Source organism: Selaginella moellendorffii, unplaced genomic scaffold, assembly GCF_000143415.4.
Source record: "Selaginella moellendorffii unplaced genomic scaffold, v1.0 SELMOscaffold_34, whole genome shotgun sequence".
Classification (NCBI taxonomy): Eukaryota; Viridiplantae; Streptophyta; class Lycopodiopsida; order Selaginellales; family Selaginellaceae; genus Selaginella; species Selaginella moellendorffii.
The window spans coordinates 702,183-727,066 of NW_003314295.1; the positions used below are offsets into that span (position 1 = coordinate 702,183).

The 24,884-nt window shown below is 48.9% G+C and overlaps 5 protein-coding genes and 1 long non-coding RNA gene across 6 annotated transcripts; 1 reads left to right on the forward strand and 5 right to left on the reverse strand.

Moving 5' to 3' along the window:
* Window positions 1–459: 459 nt before the first annotated feature.
* Window positions 460–8,890, reverse strand: LOC112348903. The gene is made up of 10 exons (XM_024682258.1): window positions 8,801–8,890; window positions 8,651–8,724; window positions 6,051–8,594; window positions 5,541–5,885; window positions 5,307–5,453; window positions 4,862–5,050; window positions 4,445–4,750; window positions 3,949–4,017; window positions 3,013–3,585; window positions 460–2,744 (listed from the first exon to the last, which is right to left on the reverse strand). The coding sequence occupies exons 3-10, from the start codon at window positions 8,559–8,561 to the stop codon at window positions 489–491; spliced, it is 6,396 nt and encodes a 2,131-aa protein (XP_024538026.1). The 5' UTR covers window positions 8,562–8,594; window positions 8,651–8,724; window positions 8,801–8,890; the 3' UTR covers window positions 460–488.
* Window positions 3,917–4,287, reverse strand: LOC112348941. Its single transcript, XR_002993225.1, has 2 exons — window positions 4,067–4,287; window positions 3,917–4,017 (listed from the first exon to the last, which is right to left on the reverse strand). It is a non-coding gene; the product is annotated as an uncharacterized LOC112348941 (long non-coding RNA).
* Window positions 8,804–10,045, forward strand: LOC112348940 (glucan endo-1,3-beta-glucosidase 11-like). The gene is made up of 2 exons (XM_024682363.1): window positions 8,804–8,968; window positions 9,026–10,045. Exons 1-2 carry the CDS (start codon window positions 8,821–8,823, stop codon window positions 10,042–10,044), a joined length of 1,167 nt encoding a protein of 388 aa, XP_024538131.1. The 5' UTR covers window positions 8,804–8,820; the 3' UTR covers window position 10,045.
* Window positions 10,046–17,434: 7,389 nt separating this feature from the next.
* On the reverse strand, window positions 17,435–20,328 carry LOC112348999 (putative leucine-rich repeat-containing protein DDB_G0290503). The gene is made up of 9 exons (XM_024682559.1): window positions 20,213–20,328; window positions 19,879–20,148; window positions 19,606–19,818; window positions 18,806–19,549; window positions 18,729–18,757; window positions 18,545–18,675; window positions 18,189–18,490; window positions 17,919–18,143; window positions 17,435–17,865 (listed from the first exon to the last, which is right to left on the reverse strand). Exons 1-9 carry the CDS (start codon window positions 20,285–20,287, stop codon window positions 17,464–17,466), a joined length of 2,391 nt encoding a protein of 796 aa, XP_024538327.1. The 5' UTR covers window positions 20,288–20,328; the 3' UTR covers window positions 17,435–17,463.
* Window positions 20,329–20,782: 454 nt separating this feature from the next.
* LOC112348904 (pentatricopeptide repeat-containing protein At2g35030, mitochondrial-like) lies at window positions 20,783–22,807 on the reverse strand. Its single transcript, XM_024682259.1, has one exon. It carries the CDS (start codon window positions 22,805–22,807, stop codon window positions 20,783–20,785), a length of 2,025 nt encoding a protein of 674 aa, XP_024538027.1.
* Window positions 22,808–22,902: 95 nt separating this feature from the next.
* On the reverse strand, window positions 22,903–24,847 carry LOC9655745 (cytochrome P450 71A1). The gene is made up of 2 exons (XM_002977473.2): window positions 23,649–24,847; window positions 22,903–23,592 (listed from the first exon to the last, which is right to left on the reverse strand). Exons 1-2 carry the CDS (start codon window positions 24,540–24,542, stop codon window positions 22,972–22,974), a joined length of 1,515 nt encoding a protein of 504 aa, XP_002977519.1. The 5' UTR covers window positions 24,543–24,847; the 3' UTR covers window positions 22,903–22,971.
* Window positions 24,848–24,884: the final 37 nt, after the last annotated feature.

A 24,884-nucleotide genomic window follows, 5' to 3' on the forward strand; every position in this document is an offset into this window, starting at 1 on the left:
CAACAAACCTCTAGAAATGACATGAACTACCCAGCATCACCTGGGCAATTATTAGTTAAAAAATGAAACTCCCAATTCATTTTGCAAATATATGATTTTACGTTGTAGTCCTTAAAGATTTTACACAATGATATCATAGCCTTCTACTATGCAAAACTAGCTTAGCTTCTATCCTCTAAGTTGGAACTGTTGATCTTACTCTTCCATTGTTTACTTTAGCTGCCACAATGGATCTTATGAATGGAAGCCATAAAGTTGGTAGTGTAGAAGTTTAAGAATTTTACTTCTCATTTGTTTGAGTTTTCTTGTGGAGAGAAAAAATAAAAGGAAAAAGAAGGTCAAGAGCTACCTAGAGACCAAGTGGTCATGGGAAGGTAGGCAGCACCATTTTCAAAATGACTTTTTTTGGTTCACCGATTCAATCTAGCTTTAGAAATTAATGTATTTGCATGTTTCTCATTTACAGTCTAGATTTTGTTTCCTATATATCACCAATAATCGTTACACGAACACATGCCATTCTGAAAGTGATGGAACCGGTTTGTGTCCCGGACCAAGATCTCTCGCCCAGTGACCTTGGAGATGACCTTGGTAGCGGCATGGCAGTCCGAGCACACCCGCAAGTTTTTGACGATCCGCAGCGGAGCGCCTGGAGGGGTGCTAATGAGCCCAAATGCAATAGCCAGCTTCTCGCTGTGGTACCAAAGCAAGTTCTCCTTCTCGTCCTCCTCGACATCCTGGAGCACCACTTTGGTGTCTTGGAAGTACCCTGCTTCCTTCATTTGCCTGCCCAGCCGCTGGATCTCCGCGTAAATTTCGTCTCTCTGCGGATGCATCTTGTCTCCGGCAATGAACTCGTGCACTCGATCCAAGACCTCTATCCAACTGCATCCAGGCTTCTTTTTTATTCCCCGCTCCTCCATAAGCTTCCGGATCCTGGCCGCGTCCTTGGGCCGTTTAGCCGCCGAGTAGATGTTGGCAAGCGTGATGTATGGAGACGAATTCTCGGGGTCGAGCTCGAAGACCACCTCGGCAGCGGCCTCTCCTCTCTCCACATCCGTGTAGAGCTTGCAAGCGCTGAGCATCGTCATGTAGAGCAGCGGCCCCGGATGGAATGGCATGAGCCGGAGCAAATCCTCGGCATCGCGGAGCTTCCCAGCCCGGCCAAGAACGTCCACCATGCACGCGTAGTGCTCCAGCGTCGGCTCAACCTGAGTGTCTCCAACAATCGACCGAAAGAAATCCCCCGAGGCCTCCACCACCCCCGAGTTGCTGCACGCGAAGAGAACGCTGATGAAGATGATGTCGTCGGGGAGAGTTCCTTCGCTAAGCATCCGGTGGTAAAGCTCCATCGCCTCGTCCACGCGACCGCGCTGAGCAAAAGCCGAGATCATCGACGACCACGAGATCACGTCCCTCCTCCTCATGCCGTCAAACACGATCTTGGCATCGCCCAGTGCGCCACACCTCCCGTAGAAGTTCACCAGGGCATTGCTCACGACCAAGTCCGTGTCAAAGCCCCTCTCGGCGACGGCGGCGTGGATCTTCCTCCCTTCCGCGAGAGCTCCCAGAAACGAGCAAGCATCGAGCAGGGTGATGAACGTCACCCGGTTTGGAGTCATCCCCTTCCTCGCGGAGCCCATCTCCCGGTAGAGCTCCAGCGCCATCCTCGCATGTCCGTTCTGGGCATACGCGGCAAGCATCGCACTCCAGGACACGACGTTGGGCCGAGAGATCTTCTCAAACGCTGCTCGGGCCTCCTCCACGCTCTGGCATTTGCCATACATGTTCACCAGCGCAGTGCCGACGATCACATCGCCCTCCAAACCGGCACCCGCAACTCGAGAGTGGACTCTTCTCCCCTCTTCCAGCGATCCTGGAGTGGTCAAACCACTGAGCACTGTCACATACGTCACCTTGTTCCTCTCCACGCCTTGGGTCTCCATCTCTGTGTAGAGCTCCACCGCCTGGGCTGGATGCCCGTTTTGGGCATATGCCGCGATCATCGAGTTCCAGGCCACCGGATCTCTCTTGTTCGCCTTTGTGAAAAGCTCTCGCGCTTGATCGAGCCGCTTGCACTTGCCATACATGTTGATCAGCGCCGAGACGATGACGTGATCCCGGTCGTAGCCCTGGGACGAGATCCTTGCGTGGAGCAGCTTGCCAGCCCCGAGATTTCCAGAGATCGAGCAGGCGCCGAGGACATTGAGAAGCGTGATCTCGTCCGGATGGATGCCCTCGCAGTCCATGGCCCGGAACGCGGCGATGGCCTCGCTGCCGCAGCCATTCTGCGCGTAGGCGCCGATCAGGATGGTCCAGGAGAAGAGATTCTGGGCGAGGAGATTGTCGAAGACCGCTCGCGCGTCGACGACGCTGCCGCATCTGCCATACATCTGGATCAAGAAGCTGCCCACGTACCGATCCCTGTCCAGGCCGCAGCTCGCCGCGATCGAGTGGACGCGCCGGCCCTCCGCGATCGCCGCCGCATTGCCGCATTCCTTGAGCAGGTCGGAGAAAAGCCCGCGCTCGCTGGCCAGGCCAGGATTTCGGGCAAGATCCTCGATCGCCTGCCTCAACCTGTTCCGCCCCTCTGGATCGCCGTCTTGGATGTGATCTTTGGAAAACCTGTGCCTCGCAGAGAGGCTCGTTGGCCGACTCTCCTGAAGCTCTTGGTGGTGCCTACCCGGGAATTCCAAAAACAGGGTGGAACCGAGCACAAGCATATTCTGCCCTAGATTCTCGATCTAGTTTTGTCAAACAAAGTGTTATAGAAATTCCTGAGTGGACTGACTGATCATGACTGAAAGTTGCCAATGGAGAATGACTTGGATCAACTTCTAATCAACTCACAGACTCTACCAGCGCACTGAGCCTACCTATAAAATAACTAAAAGAGAGTGTACTCATAGAACAAAAGAAAAAGAGAGTCTAGAGAGAGCCTAGAGAGTTTAGAGAGAGTCTAGAGAGAGAGAGAGAGAGCGCTTTAACTGATTTTGATCTTCAATGCTGCGCCTCAGCATCCATGGCGCTCTGGCAGCAGCAGCGACAATCTCTTGTTTCTCTTGCTTGATCTGCGCAGCAGGAGTGGAGCGCGATGGATCCAGCACCACCAGGCTCCACTTCTTCATGCACGACATGGTAAATCTCCAGAACCCAGCCAACGCCACCACCGCGCTCGTCGCCGGCCCAAAGAACAACCTCGCCACATTGGCATCGCTGGGATCCGTGATGGTGATCGACGACAAGCTCACCGAGGGGCCATCCCCGGACTCGCCCCTCGTCGGCCGAGCACAGGGCTTCTACATGAGCGACTCGGCCTCCATCTCCAGCCTGGGCCTCTTCATCACATTCACGGCGGTGCTCAACAACGGGACCATCAGCTTGCACGGGCAGGACAATGTTCTGGACCGGGAGCGCGAGATCGCCGTCATCGGTGGCACCGGCGCGTTTAGATCCGCCGCGGGCTACGCGATCATCTCCACCAACAAGATGATCCCGCCGCTGTCTGTCATCCTCGATGTGCAGGTGTTCTTGAGGTTGCGGGCCTCGTAATTTCTTCTTTGCCAGGCTCGGGTAGTCAAGATCCTTGCCACCGTCAAAACGGAAAGGAAAAATAAAAAAAAGTTACTTTACAGCGTTCTCCAGTGTGAAGTCTTTGGAATCAAGACCACCTAACGTTGGATCTGTTTCTTCTCTTTGCAAGTTCACTACTTTCTACACGAGAAAGTCCTTGCCACCATGGCCCACTAATTGGCCACTTCCATCTCCTCCGAGCATTGTATGGCTTCATTTTCTCAGCATTCAGTAGTAATCTAGGCAAAAGTGATTAACATTCAATGCAGGTGTACCACTCTGAAATGACCTAAGGATGTTGTCAGCACGAACACAATCAGCGATGCAAATCAACCGACCAGTCTATCTTTAAAATCCTTCTCGTTATAAAGGAACGTGAAAGAAAAACGTTCCGTAAGCAACAGTCTTGGAGATCACCGAGGGAAAAAGAAGCGCCTCTTTCACCTGAAACATAGAGCCCAGAGCTATGCTGTAAATGTTTCGCGATTCCTACCTTGGACGCTGCGCAAATGCCATGCTCAAACTGTGTCATATAACAGCTTGTCCTCTGCACGAAAGTCATTGGTGTCAATTGCGATGTCACCTTTATAGAATCGTGGCCCACTCGATATGGATGTTTGATGTTTGTCTTGCAATGCCTTTCCAAAATGCGATCGGCCTGCCTTCCCAAATATAATTGCCATCCCGGGACCTCCGTCCAAATTCCCTCCTTTGCTTCCATTCGATGGACCTTGTCACCGCTTTCATTGTGCTCCTCGCGATCTTGCTCCCGATTCTTCGAGGCCTTTTTCGGCGGTCGCGGTTACCACCATCACCATCTGTCGGACTACCACTAATCGGCCACCTCCATCTCCTGGGAAGAATGCCTCACCAATCCCTCCAAGCACTGGCCAAGAAGCACGGCTCCATTCTCTTCCTGCGACTTGGGATTATCCCTGCTGTGGTGGTTTCTAGCGTTGATCTGGCAAAAGAAGTACTCAAGAATCAGGATTTGACATTTGCTTCCAGGCCTTACTTTCTTGTCGGAGAGGATGTTGGCTACCACTTCATGGGGATGTCCCTCGCAGGTTACGGTGATCACTGGAAGAAGTTGCGGAAACTCTACACTTTGGAGCTCTTCACCGCTAAAAGGATTGATTCTTTCCTCTCGCTGCGCTTGGAGGAGCTCTCTCACATGCTGTCAGCGGTGTTGTATGCACACGAAAAGAATCAGGCCGTAAACATGAGGAACCTCTTGACATGTTTTACCTTCAACACCATCACCCGGATCTTGATGAACAAGAGGTACTTCCAGCACCAAGGAGAGGAGTTGCAAGGCATTGATTCCAGCGAAGCTAGTGTTTTCAAGGCCGTCTTGAGCGAGATCACAGAGATCTCCCTGCAGTTTCACATCAGCGAGTTTGTTCCAGCCTATCTCAGGTGGATGGACTTGAGCGTTTATCACATGAGGAGGCTGCACGCTGACCAGGACAAGTTTCTGCAAAAGATTGTCGATGAACATAAGTACGAGAAAAACAAATCCTCAAAGAAAGACTTCATAAACCTCATGCTAGAGCTTTTAAATGGGGATCCCAAAGGCGACGACATGATCAAAGCTGCAATGACAGTAAGCCGAAGGCAATATTTTAGTCTCAAAACCAGGAACTTATTAAACTTACTTGCAGGAGCTTGTGTCAGCCGGAACAGAAACATCAGCAACTACTGTCGAGTGGACCTTCGGAGAGATCCTCCACCGTGCTCCACACGTCTTGACCAAAGCTCATGAGGAGCTCGACTCCGTTGTTGGACGCTCCCGGATGGTGGACGAGGCCGATCTTCCACGCTTGCCTTATCTCCAAGCCATTATCAAGGAAGCATTTCGACTCCATGTCCCTGTTCCACTGCTTGTGCCTCACATGTCGATGCACGAGGCCAGTCTAGATGGCTATCACGTTCCAAAAGGAGCCACGACCATCGTCAACGCTTACGCCATCGGACGAGATCCAGCACTGTGGGACAAGCCCCTCGAGTTTCGCCCGGAGAGATTCCTTGGCAGTTCCATGGACGTCAAAGGTCAGGATTTTGAGCTGCTTCCGTTCGGCTCCGGACGAAGAGCTTGTCCGGGAATGGGCCTCGGACTTAAAACTGTTCAGCTGGCTCTGGCAAACTTGATCCACGGCTTCGACTGGAAAGCTAGCGGGCAGAATGCGCTCGAGGAAGCTGCTGGTGCCGTCATCTGGTTGAAGACGCCGCTTGAAGCAGTGGGTTCTCCTAGACTTCAAGTTGAGGTGCTCACCTCCTGTCATATTTGATTTGATAAATTCAGATATCAACTACAATCAAAATGCTACCTGTTTACTTCGTCGTCATTTTGTGTTGAGTTGCGTACGTGCCGGAGATCAGCTGCACCGAATCGGGCAAAGTTACATGGAAGAGCCGAGGTTTTGCTGTTCTTCGCGGCATTCACGACAGAAAGCAGCTTGTACGACCGTCTTCTAGCAATGTCGTCTCCTCGTCAGCTCCAAAACTTTCTTTTGCTCTTGCCACATCCCAGCACTGCCGTACAGATTCGCCATCAAAGAGTATGCTGCCGGATGCTGAGTATCAGTCTCCAAAAACTTGTCAAACGCAACCTTCCCCATTTCCAGATCTTTCCACTTCAAGCAAGCGCCTAAGATGGTCGTCCAAGTAACGGCAGTTGCAGGAAAAGGCATTCTCTTCGCAGCTTCTGTAGCATCCTGTACCATATTAGCTCGTCCCAGCATGTCGATGAAACAATGATAGTGCTCGATCCCAGGTTGAATGCCAAACTCCCCAGATGCCATCCTTCGGAACAGCCTTTTTCCTTTCTCCACAAGACCAGCGCGGCTGCAGGCACTCAGGACGCACAGCAATGCGACTCCATCGACACCACCATCTTCTTTGGCCACCATCTCCTGAAAAAACTGTAGAGCCTGCTCCGTATCACCAGCAGAACTGTATCCAGCCAAGAGAGCGCTCCAAGTCACCGAGTCCGTGTTCTTCATCGAATCGAAAGCTCGACGAGCTTTGCTGGTGCTGCCGCACTTCCCGTAGAAGTCCACTAGACCAGTAGCAACAAACTCTTCGTCCTCGAGTCCGTTCCTGCAAATCTCTGCGTAAATTGCTGTCCCTTCTTCAAGAGCCGCCAGCTCTCCACAGGCCATGAGCAGAGCGACACAAGTCCGGCTGTTTGGCACAAACCGACCTTCCTCCCGCATTTGCTGGTACGCTGCAAGAGCCAGCTCCGCCTCACCATTCCCTGCATAGCCTACGATCAGCCCATTCCAAGCCACTAAGTCGTGAAAGGTCATCTTCTCGAAAACTGCTCGCGCGCTGATCATGCTTCCACACTTTCCAAACATCTCCACCAGTGCGCTGGCAACGAACACATGCACATCGAATCCACCTTTCTTGGCCTGTGAGTATATATCCGTTGCCTTCTGTAGCCACTCTACTTTCACCACCCTTCCGTTGATTCTCTCCCCTTCCACTTTTCCTGCTAGTCGACCACAAGCCATTGCTGCTGCTACAAAGGTGCCACCATTCGGTGTACAGCCTTCGCCTTGCATACGCTCAAACAGCTTCCAGGCCATCTCTGCGTCTCCGTTTACCAAGCACCCCAGAATGATAACATTCCACGAGACCACATCTCGTTGAGCCATCTGCTCGAAAACTCTGCGAGAGTCTTCCAGGCTCCCACACTTTGCATACATGTCCACCATCGTGTTCGCGACCCGTAAGTGCGAGCTGAATCCCTGCTTTGCAGCCTCTGTATGTAACTTTCTCCCAACTTCAAGCATGACCTGTTGGTTGTTCTGGTGCCCAGCAAGATTCCCACAAGCCACCATCACTGCAACGAAAGTACGAGAATCTGGCAAGCAGCCTTCGTCCTTCATCCGCTCAAAAAGTTCCAAAGCCACTTCAGCCTCGTTACTCTCCGCATACCCCAAGATCAGCGCGGTCCAGGACACAACGTCGTGACGAGGCATGCTCTCAAAGACCGCAAAGGCATCCTTCAAGCTGCCACACTTGACGTACATGTCGATCAAGCTGCATGAAACGAACAAGTTTGAGCAACAACCACTAGTTGAAGCCTGGACGTGTACCTCTTTTCCTCTCTCCATGCTTCCAGCCTTGACAAGCTTCCCGTTAAGTCTCTTCCCTTCTTCTTTGTCTGCCAAGTTACCACAAGCCATGAGCGCAGCGACAAAAGTTCGAGTATCTGCTTCCAGTTCCAGTGATGCCATGACAGAAAATAAATCCAACGCTAGCTCGCTCTCCCCGTTATCCACATATCCTTGTAGCAGTGCATTCCATGCTACAAGATCAGGTGACGGCATCTTGTCGAAGGCCATACGAGCGTCCACCATGCTGCCACACTTCGCGTACGTAGTAACGAGCATACTTCCAATGAAGACGTCCGAGCGATAGTTATTTGATAGAGCTTGAGAGTGAATCGCCATTCCCTTCTGTAAGCATCCCATCTTCACAAGCTTCCCACCGACTTCCATGGCTTCTTCCTTTGTCGCCCAGCTGGAACAGGCCATCAGTGCAGGAAGATACGTTCGAGCGTTTGGTTCGCTGCCTTCTCGTCTCATATCTTCAAAGAGCTGGAGAGCAACTTCACACTCTCCATTGACTGCGTAGCCAGCTATGAGCGTGTTCCACGATACGACACTGTGAACCGGCATCTGGTGAAACACCTTGTGAGCTTCCGGCATGTTCCCACATTTCGCATACATGTTCACCAATGAGTTCCCCAGTGATGTATTCCACGGAAAGAGGCCGCTCTTCAAAACAGTTGCATGAATTTCCTGGCCACCTTTTATGTCCTTCGAGCGGCCGCATGCTTTCAGGGCAGCCATCAGACTGCAGGCATCCACTGCCACCTTCTGGTCTTCGGGAGCCTTCGCAAAAGGCAAGGAACTGGAACATCTTGATGATAGTTTTTGCTTGTAAACCCTCGTCCGACAGGTGAGCCGATACATTAGAAGTCATCTTCAGGCTGCAGCTTAGGCCATCTGAAACATAAAGAGCTTAGGCACGGATCAATTTGACCCAGGCTTACAAAACGTACTGTGTTGTACTCGGGAAATAGTTCCTGGACGAACGTCTAAGGTAATCTTCGAACAATCTATTCGTTTTGAGAAGCTGAAAAGAGAGCAAACACATTAAAGCTAGCATGGATTCGCTGCCTAAATTTCTAAGTCACGCCAAGAGTATATACCTCTGCTGTTACTTTTGTTAATGCTCGCTAAGTGGAGGACCGTTGGGGGGCCGGGAGCTTCATATATGTTCGAGCACTTTCCCTCTCTCCGAGCAAGGAAAATGGCCGCCCCAAGGGAATGGATCCTCGCTCTCGTCCTGCTCATAATCGTCAATCTCTCCCTCAAAGGTATGAATCGAAAGAACGTACCACCTTGAGATTCTCTAAAGCGCTCCTCCATTCCAGCGTCCTCCACCAGCAGCATCGGCGTCAACTACGGAAGAATGAGCGATAATCTCCCATCCCCAGCCCAGGCAGCACAGCTCCTGATCCAGCACGGGATCACGAAGGTAAAGCTCTACGACGCTGATCCATCGGTGATCTCCGCCTTCGCCAGCACTGGAATCCAGATCGCCGTATCGATGTACAACGAAGTAATCTGGCAGCTGGCCTCGAGCCAAGAACAAGCCGATAGCTGGCTCGCCTCTGCGATTCTCCCTCACCTGGCGGCTAACGCAAGCATTGAGATGATCCTGCTCGGCAACGAGGTACTCACCCGCGCAGATCCAGCGCTGGCGCCCCAGCTCGTCCCGGCAATGCGAAATCTCCACAAAACCCTAGTCACCAGGGGCCTGGATTCCAGAATCAAGCTGACAACGAGCCACGCGATGGACGTCCTGGATTTCTCGCGCTCTTTCCCGCCCTCGGCTGGTATATTCCGCCCCGGCATGGAGGAGACGATGAAGCCCCTCTTGGACTTCCTGGCGGAGACCTCCTCCCCGTTCCTGATCGATGCTTACCCCTATTTCGCGTACAGGGACGACAAGGGGGAGCATATCGATCTGGAGTTTGCGCTTCTCGACCCCAACTCATCTGGGACCACGGATTGGATCACTGGATTGCACTACCCGACGATGCTCGACGCCCAGGTGGACACAATCTATGCCGCGATGGGCAGGCTGGGCTATGGCAACGGCGAGGTTCGTGTCATTGTTGGCGAGACTGGGTGGCCATCGGCAGGCGACGAGAGGAATTTCGGGGCTGGGATGGAGAATGCGAGGAAATTCGTGCAAAATCTCGTACGTAGGCAGCAGCAGGGACTAGGAACGCCATTGCATCCACAAGTTTCCATTGAATCATACATCTTTGCGCTGTTCAACGAGGATTTGAAGCAGGGGAGCACAGCAGAGCGCAACTTTGGCCTCTTCTATCCCAACATGACACAAGTGTATAGCGTAGAGTTTTCTTTAAACATGTTTAAATAAACTGGTAATGAATATTCTTAATATATCCTTATAAAAGATAAACTGACTAAGATAAATAATATCATTTTAAAAATCTAATGAACTAGAATTACAATAATATATAACACTGTTCAAAACATAAGACTAAGTTTTAATGTAGCTAATTTTTTGTAAAAGAAATTAGTTACCTTTTAATTTTTTCTCAGAAAATTTATTTATTTTTCATTGATTTACAATTTCAAAATCAAGAATTGATTTTTAAAGTTTTAAAATTTCAATTTTCAAAATTTTTTACTCTACCTAACAACTAAAACTTTTAATCTTTTACTTGTTATATACAGTGAAAAATAAATTGAAAATTAAAATGTTTTAACTTTTAAAACTAAAAGATTAAAAATTTTAGTTGTGTGAGGGCCAAATGTATGGCTACGATGCCGTATACTAATATTAGCGTAGTGGGATTTTGGTAGCCGTCAGATTGGTTTCAATCCAGACCACTTGCTCCTATATATAAGCTAAAGTTTTTGGGCTAATGGATATGCACATTTCTGTATTCCCTTTCCATATTCCATGCACTCACATTGATGGAAATGAGGGGCACCTTTGATTGTCCCTAGGGGGAGTGTTTGGATTTGGGATTTTAGTTTAAATTTAGCTTTTGCATCATTTAGATTTAGCATTTTCCATTTCCTTTCTTTTGTTTTTTCCTTTTAAGATTTTGGTTTAGATCTAGCTTTTTGCATTGTCTAGATCTACTATTTCTTTCCAGCTTTTTGTCATTTCTCTTCTTTTGCTCTTTCTTTTTTGTTCATCTTTATGGCAGATCAGCAATGTCCTCCTTTGACTTTTAGAGTAGCAGTTGGTTCAATTGCTTAATGCTATGCGCTTGCAATTGACCAACCAAACTCAATTGATGGCGGCATTCATGGCACGTGGTCCAACTTCTTCTGCTCTTGGTGCCAATCCTCGCGTTTGGCCGGAGTTCTTTCGTGGGAATCCTGGGGATGATGTGTACCATTGGTTCGATCACTTCACAGTGATTGCCACATATCATTCTTAGGATGATGCTTGACGTTTGCGTGAGTTCCCTACGTGTCTCCAAGAGACGGCGTTGTAGTGGTACAATGGATTGAGCGCAGCCACTTGTGGGGATTGGAGTGTTCTTCCGGATGTTTTCAAACGCGCCTTTGGACATGTCGATGATTGTGATGATGCTTTCCAACAATTGCATCGTCTTCGCCAAGGGCCATCAGAGTTAGTGATGCAACTTAGCGTTCGTTTCCGAAGTCTTTTGCTTCGTGCGAAGCCTAATATGTCGGAGCGGATCAAGCTAGGAATGTTGTGGCCAACACTTCGTCAAGATCTTGTCGGACTTGTGCATGCACTTGCTCCTGCCACTCTTGACGATGCTCTTTGCTTGGCACAATGTTATGAGACGTCGCCTCTTCCACTTCTCGTTGCACGTTCTTCAGCTCCACTTCCTATGGGTGATGGTCCTGTTCCAATGGAGGTTGATGCTACTGCTACTCGAGTCCAAGGACAAGGGCGAGGACGTGGTCGTGGCCATGATGTTCGTTGCAGGGCGTGTGATGAAGTTAGTCATACTTATCAGTGTTGTTTGCGCTTTCCGAATTGGTGACCTCCATTTCCTGGGTGGAGACCTTGGCGTCAGCAACGTCCCCTTGGTGCTACTGCAGTGGAAGGTTTGGACACCGAGGTGCATCCGGGAAATGAGGAGTCACACGAGTAATGGAGGGACCTTGCGCGAATAAGTTAATGACCCCTCCATCTTTCTTTCGGGAGTATCATCAAGGGGTTCCTTTGGCACCGATTCATCCAGTGTTTACTTTCCAAGCTCGTTTTTATAACAAAAGGTCTTCTATTATTCTCTCTGTGTTAGTTGATACAGGTTAGAGTTTATCTTCTATTGCTAGACCTGTTGCCACACGTTGTCGTCTACACTTGCGTCGTGCAGCGGATCTGGTTTTCATTCTTTATGGCAACGGCCGTACACATGCATGTGCACAGGATGAGGCAGACCTAGTTGTGCGTGTGGGTGATCTCAAGCTTGAGTTGCAGTTATTGCAAGTGGTGCCGAGTCAAGCTTTTGACCTCATTTTTGGTATGGATTGGTTGCAGCACAATCATGCTAAGTGTGACTTTGAGGCTTCTCCCCCTTATCTCATACTTCCTTATGTTTCATCCATTCCTCTCACTTTTGTACCTCTTCGTCCCTTTACTTCTACCTTTGCTTCCATTACTTTTGTTCCCCCACTATTTCCTTCTGTGTTTCCATCTTGTTTTGCTCTTCCCTTTTCCGATCCCTCCGACGATCTTTGTGTTGTAGCGGTTGACTGGCTCATGAAGGAGTATTCTGATCTCTTTGAATTTGACCTATCGTCCGGGGCCAAGATTGCCACACATCATCCGATTCCAACCGGGGATGCTCGTCCAATCAAGGTTCCTGTTCGTCATCAGTCACCCAAGGAGATCAAGGTTTTACGTGCAAACGTCAAGGAGATGTTGGAGAAGGGTGTTATTCGAAAGTCATGGAGTCCTTGGGCATGTGAACCTCATCTTGTGACGAAGCCTGATGGGAGTATTTATTTTTGCATTGACTATTGTCTGTTAAATGAAGTGACGATCCCGGATGTGTACCCTCTTCCTCACACTGCTGATCTTTTGGATCGTCTGGGGCAAAGTCGTTGGTTCATTGAGCTAAATCTTGGTTCTGGGTACTAGCAAGTACCGATGGCTGAAGAAGATATTCCTAAGACTGCTTTTTGTACACCATTTGGTTTGTACAAGTTCTTGGTGATGCCATTTGGTTTGAACAATGCTCCAACGACTTTCCAGCAGATGATGGACGAGGTTCTTTGCGATATACCAGAGGTGATTACTGACTTCATTAATGATGTCTTGATCCACTCGGAGAGGACGTGGGAGGAGCACATTTGTGATGTTTGTAAAGTGTTAGATCGGCTACGTGATATTGGTTTAAAGCTGAAGCGGTCGAAGTGCGTGTTTGGGTCCAAAGACACAACTTATCTTGGGTACCGTATTTCTCGTGAGAGTTTGGAAGTTGATCTTGACAAACTTGTGGCTATTCTAAAGTTCCCTACTGCGAAGTGTGTGAATGATGTGCAACGCTTCTTGTTGGGCAACGTGCAGTATCTTGATTGTTTTGTGGATCATCTTTTTGATCACATTGCACCATTGTGAGTGTTGTTGAAGTCATCAACATCATCTTTCATCTGGTCTCCAGATTGTGAGCGGGCGTTCAGGGATCTCAAAGAGCTGTTGACAACTCCTCTGGTTTTGGCATATCCTAACTACACTCGACCTTTTATTTTGCACGTGGATGCTTCTAACATTGGTCTTGGAGTTGTGTTGATGCAAGAGAGCTCGAGTGTGCCTGGTCAGTGCCATCCCATTGCGTATATATGCCGTACATTACAACTAGCGGAGATGAATTACTTCACGACAAAGAAGGAGTGTTTAGCAGTAATTTAGGGTTTCGAGAAACTTCATGCATATCTACATGGTTCTCGGACATTATTTGAAGGTGACCATGCTACTGTTACTTCATTATTGAAGCGGAAGAACCTAGTTGGTCATACTGCTTGATGGGCTTTGAAGCTTTAGATATATGATTTTGATGTGGTTCATTGCCCATGGAGTTCTATTACTGATGTTGATGCCCTTTTTCGAGCTCCTCTTCCTTTTGCACTCTCTTCTCATGTTTCTAATGAGCCTATTGTTCCAGCATTTGTAGATTTTCTAGACGAGAATTTTGTGTTAACAGTAGTTGCCGTACTTGACGTTTAGTGTCCACAAGGCGCAAAGAAAGATCTACCTTCTCTTGATGAGGTTTGCGAGGCTCAAAAGGTTGAGGCGTGGATTCGAAGGCTTCAAGATGGGTTTGAGAATCCTGCATCATTTGCTAATGACTTATCTTTTCGGCATTTACATTCTCAATATCACCTTGAAGACAACCTTCTTTATTTTGTGGGGACGGATCCTAATGATCATTTACGGCTGGTCGTGCCTTCTATCTTTATTCTCCGGTTTCTCCATGATTACCATGAATCTCCTATTCTAAGTGGGCATATAGGACATCGTCGTGTGACTGAGAAGCTGCGCAGGTCTTTTTATTGGCTAAAGATGCAACATGATATTATTCGGTATATGTGTAGCTACGTTTGGTGCCAAGCTTATAATACTCCCCCGCGTGCCGCAGAAAGATGGTTAGAGTCGATTGCAGTTTCCCGTCCGTTTGAGTTGGTGGCCTTTGATCTTATGGGACCTTTTCCATGATTGACTGCTGGTAATGAGTATATTATTATTGTTTCTGATTACTTGACTTGTTGGGTGGAAGTTGGTGCTCTTGCTAACGCCTTTGCAACTGCTGTTGGATACTTCCTCCTCAATCAAGTGGTGTTCCAACATTCTTGTCCAAAGCGGATTCTTTCAGATAATGGTCCCGCATTTATGGCTGAGGCATTTTATGTTTTAATGTCTCGGTTGGAGATATGCCACACTTTTACTAATGCTTATCATCCACAGTCAGATGGTTTGGTGAAATGACTTATTCGGATGTTTAAAGGGATGATCACGAAGTATGTGAATTTTCAGCATTCGGATTGGGATGGTTATTTACCTTCTCTTCGATATGCATATGTCACAGGGGTGTAGAGTTCTATTGGTGCTTCACCATAAAAACTCCTATATGGTCATAATCCAATATTACCAACGGAGTTGGGTTTACCTTCGTGATTGCCACAAGCTACTGATGCTAGGTCATGGGATTAGTATTTGACGAGCATTCTTTCACTTGTCTGAGCAGAGTCTGCTGAACACTTAGGCCGTGTACAAGTGGGACAACAACGGCGCTACAACTCCCATCATCGTTCACCTACAGAGTACAAAGTGGATGACTTGGTGTTGGTCTATTTTCTGCATCTTACGGTACGTGGTTTATCTAAGGGGCTCTTTGCTCAGTGGAAAGGACCGTATCAAGTGTTGCGGCAAGTGAAACCATAAGTTTATGAAGTTCAGCATGACGTCCACAATCCTCTAGAGATTGTGCATGTGCAGCAGTTGAAACTCTTCATACAAAGGGATCAAGAGCAGTTAATACCACCTAGAAATCGATTAATGCCTCCTCCTGATGTTCCTCTAGATCCTGGCCCATCTATAAAAGAACCCTAATGGTCTTCCATTATTCCAAGAGGAGGGGATGATGTGAAGGCCAAGTGTACGACTATGATGCCGTATACTAATATTAGTATAGTGGGATTTTGGTAGCTGGTGGATTAGTTTCAATCCGGACCACTCGCTCCTATATATAAGCTAAGGTTTTTGGGTTAATTGATATGCATATTCCCTTTCCATATTCCATGCACTTACACATCTAGTAATTTATAATTTTATTTTTATTATTTAACATTTTATAGTATTGTAAGGATGGATTCTCAACATGCTGTCTATGGTAAATTAATATATGTTGGTGTTGATAACTTGATATACTTTTAATATTTTCCTATTAAAAAGCTTCAGTTCCACATGAAAAGTATTTAGCTTGGAGAAAGCATTCTCCAAAACAAAATATATTTACTGAAAGGAAAAGCAGAAAGGTTCCATTGATCAAAGCAAGAAGAGAAAGAAAAACATAAAAAAACCGATCACCCATTTTCTTTGTTGGTATTCAACAAAATCTTGGAAGCATTGTCTGCATAACTCTCAATCCTGAAAATTTAAACAAACAAGAGATGGGATGTACTCGACACCCTTCTCCTTTGCTAGCTTTAACAAGTTCCTAAGCAAAAACGCAGCAAAACTTCATCGTTCTTACTTCAACTGTTTTTTCTTACTTGAATTTGCAAACTACGCAGCACATTCTTCTTCACCTTAAAGTGGGACTATGGTATCTGCTGCACAGGCAGCTGGAAGCCCCTGGAAGCATTGTAGGGCCTTCCAGCTGCCTGTGCCACAGATTATTCACACCATATGCTTATTTTGTAAAGTGGGTCTACAAGATCCCTATAGGGACTTGCATGTTCTAAAAGGTCAGGATCAAAAACAAAAACAAAGAGGAGTATCGAAGAAACTTTCATCTACTCCAGAGTTGAGCTTTTGCCCATTCTTAAAGGGCACAGTGGTCTTTGTTGTGCTATAGAATGGTTGTAGAGACACTGTAAGTTTTCTTCCACGGCAGGACAACGTACACCATCCAGAACCGGAAATTCTTACGGGTAGAATCCACTATCCAGCACATCCTCTAGCAGCACTGCAAAACAAAGAAATTGTCTTTAAAACACTCAAAGGAATAAAAGAGAAAAAGAAAGAAATACGAACCTGATCCGGAGAAAATCGCCACCCCTTCACCATTACGCTTCCCGCATGGTGTTTTCTTCTTCTTCTTCTTTGTTTGATGATAGTTTTCTCCGATCTAGCCTTTCGTTCGACGAGATGACGATCCATACTCCCATCCTCCAGACTTGCTGGAAGAATCAAGTGCTGGATGAAACCATCTTGCGGAGATTTTTCCATTCTTTTGGCCAGGATGTCCAGGGTGCCAAACTGGAACACGTCCATGCTGTGAAAGTTCCAGTTTGTGAATCACCGCGATCGTGCTGGGTGATTGACGTGTGAATCCCGTCGCTGAATAGAGCTGTTCTGTGGATGTGGATCCATCGGAGGCAACGTCCATTGGAGCAGCAAAATGCAGTTTTCTTCTCGAGGATCCTTGTGAGGAAAACAAAAGAGAACTAGAACGATTCATGGATCACGTATGTCGCATGGGCGAGATCCATAAGCGCATGCTAGGCATCGCGATTCCCGCTGTTTACACTTGAAGGGCGTAAGAACTTTGGATGTCCAGTTCTAGCTGCTTGGCAAGATACGCAAGGACCGCCATCGAGAGAGTGAAAAGAAGTTAGGAACTAGTAATGGCTCGAGGGTGCTGTTCACGTCCGTCTGTGCCCGCCAGCAGTGATCTTCTCCTGGCTGACGGCGGTTTGGGTGTGGAGGAGATGAGCTTGGCCGGCATGCAGAGGTCGGAGCTGAATTTCTACGCCCTGGCGGCCGCGTCCAGGGTGCCGCTGGTGCACATCTTGACGGATACGAGGACGAAGGCCTGGGCGTTTGTGTGCACGGGGTACGAGGACACGCACTCGGAGCTTGCTCCGAAAGACGGAAGACCTGAAAGACTTTTTTGAGGATCACCAGGTCCAAGTACCCGTATCCAGTCCATTTACATTCCCACAGAGTCTAAGAGCACCACCTAGCTTAATAATCTCCAGAGCCAAGAAACCAGACTTTGTGATCCAAATCCCCCTTGCGGTGTGTCTGGATGCTCCTGGATGTCTGTTTCCTGCCTAAAACCCTAAAATAAATTTAGGGTTTAAGGTTTAGGCTTAAAGTTTTTACAGGTTTGTATTAGTAATATTTGCCTGTTCTCGTAGACAGCAGCTGGAAACTCTGCGACTTGAGTTCTTCCATCTCGAGCTTGGCTCGAGACATCTCTGCAACCATGCTTGCAATTTTCTCTTCGGCTTCCAGGATGGATTTCCTCGCGCGCTCTTTCTTTCGATGCTTGCTCCTCAGGGACTCACGGCTGCTCTCCTCGAGCCTCTGGCGCTGCTCTTGTATCGCTGACGCTGCCAAGTGCAGCGTCAATCGTTCCAAAGCTTCCTCTCGCTGCGAAAGTTGGTACTCCGTCTCTAGCAGCCTGGATTGGAGCTGGCTGTAACGCTGTCCAAGTGCTTCGTGCTCGACAGCTTCGATATTGAGTTTATTTCTCGCCGCTTGAAGATCGGACGAGAGCTGCTCCTGATAAAGCTGCAATCGATCTATATGAGAAAAAAGAAAAACAAAACAAAAGACCAGCATACCTCACGAGCTTCCAGTTTTGTGATCTTTACGCTCTGACTCTCCATTTCGCTCATAACACGCTGTAGCCTTGTGAGGACCTCGTTTTTCTCGAAAACAGCAGCGTCGGTTTCCTTCTGGCATGCTTCCACCCTGCTCTTCCAGTCGCTTAGAAGACAATCTTTATCGGCCAGCTCCTTTTCTAGAGCCTTGATGTTCATTCTTAGCCCTTTGGCTAGCTCCTCTGCCTGTGAGAATATGTCAGAACGGTTATAAAAGTAGAACTTGCTTACTTCGTTCCTCGAGTTTTTCAACTTCGCTTCGAATGAGGCTCTCAAGCCAGTATGTTCTGCTCGTAGGTCTGCCAAAGCATTCTCCGCAGTGGACATGTCATTGGCCAAACGCATGTTTAATTCCTGCGCGTAGGCTAAAGTTTTTTCTTTTAAGTCCAACTGCTGAGCATGCTCGTCAGCAGCGCGAGACCGTTTTGCCTTCATCGCCTGGATGTCAGCTTCCAGTTCATCGTTTTGAGAGGGAGCTACACTCGAGTTTTTCGACAAATCCTCTCCAAAGTCAATGCTTGAGTGCTTATCATCTGCGTGGTTTCAGCTCGTAAGTGAGATAAAATGTAGAAACAATAGCTGCTTACCTTCGCTAGATGACAATCGAGATACATCTGTCTGAAAACCTCCAAATACTTTAAACAACCTTTTGTTAAGCTCGGTTTTATTGGAAGTCGCGTCAATGGAAATGGTTTTTTCCTCCGAAGGAACTTGAATTCTGTCGAACGAATAACATGATAAGCAGCAGTAATAACATGTTGCATGGCATACCTGTCCAGAAACTTGTCGTCCTCGCCTTGCTAAGAAAACAACACTGACGTTAGGCTCGAATTCAATAGACAACCAACCTTCTGATTAAGACGCGACTTCAGTTCACCGATTTCCGTCTTCAATCTGAAAATTTCAGCATCCTTTTCATCTTTTGGAGGTTTCATGCTCGGCTTTCGCTCTTGAAAAATAGGAGAAAAATAAATGCTGGAATAGCCCTGCGGAAGACTTGCTGTCCAAGAAAAAGTTTCAGTCTCCGTTCTACAACCACCGCCGCAATCCGCTTCTTCCAACCTGTTACGAAGCCGTTGGCTTTCCAGCTCGGTGACCTCCAGCCTCCGTTCCATTTCTTTGAGAACGGCTTGTTGCGTTTTCCACCGTTGTTCTTGGGCGGCTACCAACTTCAAAACTTCCGACTTGGTCTCTTTCTTGAGTTTCCACCATTTCTCCTTGTTTCCATCTGAATGTGTGGCATCAGTCGAAGAAGAAGAAGAAGAAGCCTTGCTGTCTTCAGGAAAATCAAGAATCGTTTCCTTTAGAGCTTCTGTTGGCTCACTTCCTCCGTCTTTTTCAGGTGTCTGCTCGCTGATCTCTAAACGTGTCCCTGGGACCCCCGTTTGCCGCTGGCTCCTGGCTTGTTCTACCTGGGCTTTAAAATCTTGCACACTGTTTTCAATCGCTTTCCTCGAAATGTCATGCTTGGCCTTCTGAAGTTCCAGCAGCTTCAAAAGTCTGAAGAAATGCCCCAGCTCCACTTGCACCTCAAATTTCAAGTGAAGGCTTTGACGTTCATTGAGTAAGCTTTCCAACTTTCCAACAATATCCTAAAGTATATCAAACACGTTAGAAGATCGCAGCAACAAAACTTTCCAACACGTACCTGTGCCAGTTCAGCCGCTCCAACAGTGCTATAAACAATTTTCTTCCCGAGGGCCACAAGCTCGCTTCTGTGTCTTTGTAACTTGGCCTTCTCAAGTTGTAACAGCGTTGCAAGGTCCGACTGCTCCACTTTTCCGATCCTTAGCTCTTTCTCCGCCTTCTCGAAGAACCAGGCCCTCTCTTCGAGCAAAGTTCGAGCTTTCTCTTCCAAAGCCTGCAAAAACAAAAACGAAAAGGATAGTTCAGCTGACTGAAATGTTTTCAAATGGTGAACCTGGACTAGGATGTCTTCACATTCTTGATTTTCGATTTCTTCCTGAGACTCTCGCTGCTCGTCAACTAACGCCGGCGCTGCCACGGCCGCGTCATCTTTCACTTGATCAATCTGAAGAGGAACCAACTCGATTTCTTCTCCGACTTTACTTTCCAATCCATCCCCGCTACTTTTTCGCTGATCTCTGTCTAGCTTACTTTCGTAGTGATCTTTGATTTCGAACCGTGACTGTAGAAGCGCAATCTCATCAAGTAGGAAACGCACTCTTGTCTGGAAACAAGAATTTTTCTGGCATATGTTTTCGAGGAAAACGAGGAAAAGAGGGCTTGTTCACCTGAGAATCGGGAGGATTGTCAGTAATTCGCGTCCAGAAGGTTTGCTCCTTGGCCTCCTCTGCGATAGCTCCCATCGAAACGATAAACAAGAAATGTCGATCCGATCGAGAAATCTCTCATCCAACCGAATGCCTCAATGCCGCTCCCGGCCAAGAAAGATAAGACGATCAATCCCGAAAACCTAGTACCTGTGTCGCCGCTGGCGCTAAGCGCGATGGAGGAATCCACACGCAGCAGCATGCAACAAAACCGCCCGATCGAGAGGAGATGTTATTGCGACTAGATCACGAGGATCCGTTATCGATCCAGCTCCAGCAGCAAGGCGGCAGAGCCACGCACAAGACGCTCGTGTGGAGCAAAGGAGGGAAGCGAGAAAGAGAAAGAAAAGAGGGAGGAATTCCAGTAGAGGGCGGGGAGCCCAGGCAACCGCGCGATCGCACGCCAAATGTGAGAAACCATCGCGTCGCCATTCCATGTCATAATAAAAACCGGCCCACCGAATTCCGCGTGGGAATCTGCCGGCCGGTAAGCTTGCCCGGGCGCCACGTCGGACGCCCCAGACAATAGGCTCACGGAAGATTCCCGCCAATGGAGTTGGCTAGAAGCGAATATGCCGCGCTATTGCTCGCGTTTAAATCCAAAACGCTCTTGCTAGCTTCCACGCCTCCTTGGCGATCAGTGTTGCTTCTGCTTCTACACGCGCCCAGCAAGCACGTCCAATCTAGGGCATCTGGCACGAAGGGCATGCCCGCGATTAGGTCTTGGGCATCGCCCACATACCCCGCGCGGCCTAGAAGGTCAACCACGCAGCAATAGTGTTGCTTGGTTGGGTTGACTCCATAGTCAACTACCATTGACCGCCAGCCGCTCCGCCCGTCCCAAACCCTACCGAGCTGGCTGCTGCCTACGAGAAAGCACACAAAGGAGATTCCATTTGGTGGGAGGATCAGTGGGATGCTGAAGAAGGAATCTAGGGCATGGGTAGGCTGGTTGTGCTGTGTGTATGCCGCCAGCATTGCGTTCCAGGAGGCTGTGTCTCGCTCCGGCATGGAATCGAACAAGCGGCCAGCTGCTGCAAGATGCCCATTTGAGGTATATGTCGTGAGCATCGAGTTCCAAGCAATAAGATCTCTCTCTGGCATTAGACTGAAAAGGACTTTAGCTTCATCTACACAAGCATGATGAGCGTAAATACATAACAATGTCGTCCATGCGACTAAATCTTTACAAGGTAACTGATCGAAACACTCTATGGTTAAGTCCAAATTGCCAAACTGCGCTACTGATGTGAATAACAAGTTGAAAGACACTGGATCATGCTCAGGCATTCTATCAAATACGTGTTTTACAGATTCATAAGGGCAAAGAGATTTGGAATGAAGAAAAACTGTCAAAAGCGTGGTCCATGACACGAGATCTCGCTCCTTCATAGCGTCAAATATTCGCATCGATTCCTCAACATCCCCTGCCTGGGCATATCCAGTCAGCAAAGCGTTCCACGTGGCAAGAGTGTGGAACTTGAGCCCCCTTGAGAGCGCCGCCAGCTCGTCAACCCCACCAACCAGGGCATAGCACATCAGCATTTTGGACCACGTCACCAGATTGCGCTCCTCCATGGAATCAAACAATCTCCGCGCCTGGTGGACGTACCCCTTTTGGGCATATACTCCGAGGAGAGTATTAGACGAGAGAGCGCAGTGCCGCGGCATTCGATCAAACAGCTCCTTCGATTCCTCCAGTAGATCGTTCTCCACAAGTGCCGCAACCATCGTTGCCCAGGAAATTAGATCGCGCTCCGGCATTCGCTGGAAAATTTCTCGCGTGTAGCGAAGATGCCCGTTGAAAGCATAGGCGGAGAGCATTGCTGTCCAGGCGATAAGATCTCTCTCCGGCATGCTATCGAACGCCCGCTTGGCCCTGACAACATCCCCGCTCAAGGAATATCCCGTGAGCATAGCCGTCCATGCCACGAGATTCCACTCGGGCATGGAATCGAACACGCGGCCTGCTGCTTTGACGTCACCGGAGCGTCCGTACGCGCTAAGAAGAGACGTCCATGAGAAGAGATTCCGCTCGGGCATTTGATCGAACGTCTCGCGAGCGTTTTCCATTTGCCCTCGCTCGGCATTTGCAGCGAGCATGGCAGTCCAGGCGACGAGATCCCTCTCGGGCATTTGATCAAAGTGGTATTTAGCGTCCTCAATGTTAGAAAATGTGGCGAGCACTGTGAGCATTATCGTCCAAGCTATCAGATCGCGTTCTTGCATCGTATCAAATAGCGTTTTTGCTTCCTCGTGATGCCCGGAGAGAGCAAATGCGGAGAGGAGAGCAGTCCACGATCCGAGACTCCACCTCGGCATTCGATCAAAGACGCCCTTGGCGTTTGAGAGATCGCCGCTGCGCGCGTATATGGAGAGCATGATCCCCCAGGAGAAGGAGTCCCTGTCGGCAATGGCGTCAAAGATCTGCCGCGCCCGCTCCACGCAGCCCAGGCGCCCAAACATCTGAACGAGCTTGTTGCAGAGGAATGCGTCAATTTGGAGCGAATTTCCTGGAATCGATGCATAGATTTCTCGCGCTTGGAGAGGTGACATGCACGATTGGATCTCTTCCAGGCAGACGCTTCGCCTGAAGAGCATGGGATGGGACGTGAGAGTCCAAGGCGCTAAGAGAATTCTACACGAAATGGTGACTCAAAAAAAGGTTAGATTTTCATTCAACTATAGGAGTAGAATGCTCAACTCTAGGAGTGGAATGCTCAACTCCATGCGAGCACCTCAACTGGAAGTCGCGGAGAAGCCATGGCTTTGAGTGGTGTCTTGACCCAGATGACAGCGCCGCCAGCTTCCTCCAGCGCATTCTCCTCGGCAGCACTCCAGTGGAAGCCGTGGATCAAGTTCGCGAGTGCCAGCTGAACAGTTCTAAGCCCGAGCCCCATCCCCGGACACGCTCTTCGTCCCGAGCCAAACGGAAGCAGCTCGAAGTCCTGGCCTTTGACGTCCATGGAACTGCCCAGGAACCTCTCCGGACGAAACTCGAGGGGCTCGTCCCACAGGGCTGGATCTCTCCCGATGGCGTAGACGTTGACGAAGGTGGTGGTTCCTCCTAGAACTCGGTAGCCCGCTAGATTGGATTCGTGCGTCGGCATGTGAGGGACGAGGAGTGGCGCCGGGGGATGGAGTCGAAAGTTTTCCTTGATAATGGCTTGGAGATAAGGTAAGCGCGGAAGGTCGGCCTCGTCCACCATCCGGGAGCGTCCAACCACGGCGTCGAGCTCGTCGTGTGCTTTGTCCAAGACGCGCGGAGCACGGTGAAGGATCTCTGCCAAGGCCCACTCAATCACCGTCGCGGATGTATCAGTCCCGCCCGATACAAGCTCCTGCGCACGCCAAGTAAATCCACCAAGCTCTAGGCATTCGACTAACAGTGGCTTACTGTCATGGCAGCTTTCACTATGTCTTCTCCTCGCGGGTCCTCCGCCAGAAGCCCCAGCATCATATCCATGATGTCTTTGCTTGACGTCGATGTGTTCTTCTCGTTCTTATGCTCGTCGATGATCTTTTGCAGGAACTGGTCCTGCTTCGCGTGTAGCCTCCGGATCCAGTAGACGCTCCAGTCGATCCACCTGAGGTAGGAAGGGAGCAGCGCGCTTATGCGAAACTGTAGAGCGGTCTCGGACAACTCCACCAGGATGGCCTTGAAGACGCTGGCCTCGCTCGAATCAATGCCGTGCAACTCCTCTCCTTGGTGCTGGAAGTACCTCTTGTTCATCAAGATCCGGGTGATGGTGTTGAAGGTGAAGCATGTCAAGAGGTTCCTCATGTCCACGGCCTCATTCCTCTCGTGTGCTCTTGCTAAGCCCGACAGCATGAGAGAGAGCTCCTCCAAGCGCAGCGGGAGGAAGGAATCGATTCTTTTCGAGGTGAGGAGCTCCACGCTGTAGAGCCTCCTCAGCTGCTTCCATAAATCGCCATACGGTGCTCCTCCCATGAAGTATTTGTAGAACCCAATGTCCAGTCCGACGTTGGAAGGCCTGGAAGCGAACGTTGCGTCGTGAACCCTGAGTACCTCTTTCGCCAGATCAGTGCTGGAGATCACCACGGCATGGCGAAAGCCGAATCGCAGCGAGAAAATGGGGCCGTGCTTCTCGGCCAGTGCTTGGAAAGATTGGTGAGGGAGTTTTCCCAGGAGATGGAGATGGCCAATTAGCGGCAGGCCGGAAGATGGCGATGGTGGCAAGGGCGGCTTGAGCCATGACTGGCGAAAGTAGAATCCGAGAAGTGGAAGCAAGATCAAGATGAGCAGGATGGAAGCTGTGAACACATCCATATGAAAGAATGGCAAACTTATGAAGAATTTTGCACGAGCTTGATGGAAAAATTCAGAGACCAGACCAGATCGATGTGAAAGCTGAGGAAGCGTGGATCATCGAAATTCTTCAATGTGGTCTTGGAATCGAACACGCGGCCTGCTGCTTTGACGTGGAGAAGCATTTGATTAAACATCTTGGGTACTTTTCCAATCTGCTTTCCGGCATTTGCAGCAACCATGGCAGTCCAGGCAAGACGATCTCTTTCAGCGATTTCTTCCCAAGGCCCTCCTCAATACGTAAAAAGCTGTGAGCGCTGTGAGCATTACAATACAAGCTATTAGATCGCGTTCTTGAATTGT

Bases quoted from the DNA above. Each gene is read 5' to 3' on its own strand.
- LOC112348903 (XM_024682258.1), bottom strand. From the start codon at position 8,561: ATGTATCGGCTCACCTGTCGGACGAGGGTTTACAAGCAAAAACTATCA. The intron at 5,886-6,050 runs TAGAAGACGGTC...TTTTGATTGTAG, and splicing joins TGACGAGGAGACGACATTGC to TTGATATCTGAATTTATCAA. The intron at 4,751-4,861 runs GTACCTCTTGTT...CACCGCTGACAG, and splicing joins TCCTCTCCTTGGTGCTGGAA to CATGTGAGAGAGCTCCTCCA.
- LOC112348999 (XM_024682559.1), bottom strand. From the start codon at position 20,287: ATGGGAGCTATCGCAGAGGAGGCCAAGGAGCAAACCTTCTGGACGCGA. The intron at 19,819-19,878 runs GTTCACCATTTG...TTGTTTTTGCAG, and splicing joins GTGAAGACATCCTAGTCCAG to GCTTTGGAAGAGAAAGCTCG. The intron at 18,758-18,805 runs GTTGGTTGTCTA...TTGTTTTCTTAG, and splicing joins AGTCGCGTCTTAATCAGAAG to CAAGGCGAGGACGACAAGTT.
- LOC112348940 (XM_024682363.1), top strand. From the start codon at position 8,821: ATGCTCGCTAAGTGGAGGACCGTTGGGGGGCCGGGAGCTTCATATATG. The intron at 8,969-9,025 runs GTATGAATCGAA...CCTCCATTCCAG, and splicing joins CGTCAATCTCTCCCTCAAAG to CGTCCTCCACCAGCAGCATC.
- LOC112348904 (XM_024682259.1), bottom strand. From the start codon at position 22,807: ATGTCACCTCTCCAAGCGCGAGAAATCTATGCATCGATTCCAGGAAAT.
- LOC9655745 (XM_002977473.2), bottom strand. From the start codon at position 24,542: ATGGATGTGTTCACAGCTTCCATCCTGCTCATCTTGATCTTGCTTCCA. The intron at 23,593-23,648 runs GTAAGCCACTGT...TGGCGTGCGCAG, and splicing joins TAGTGAAAGCTGCCATGACA to GAGCTTGTATCGGGCGGGAC.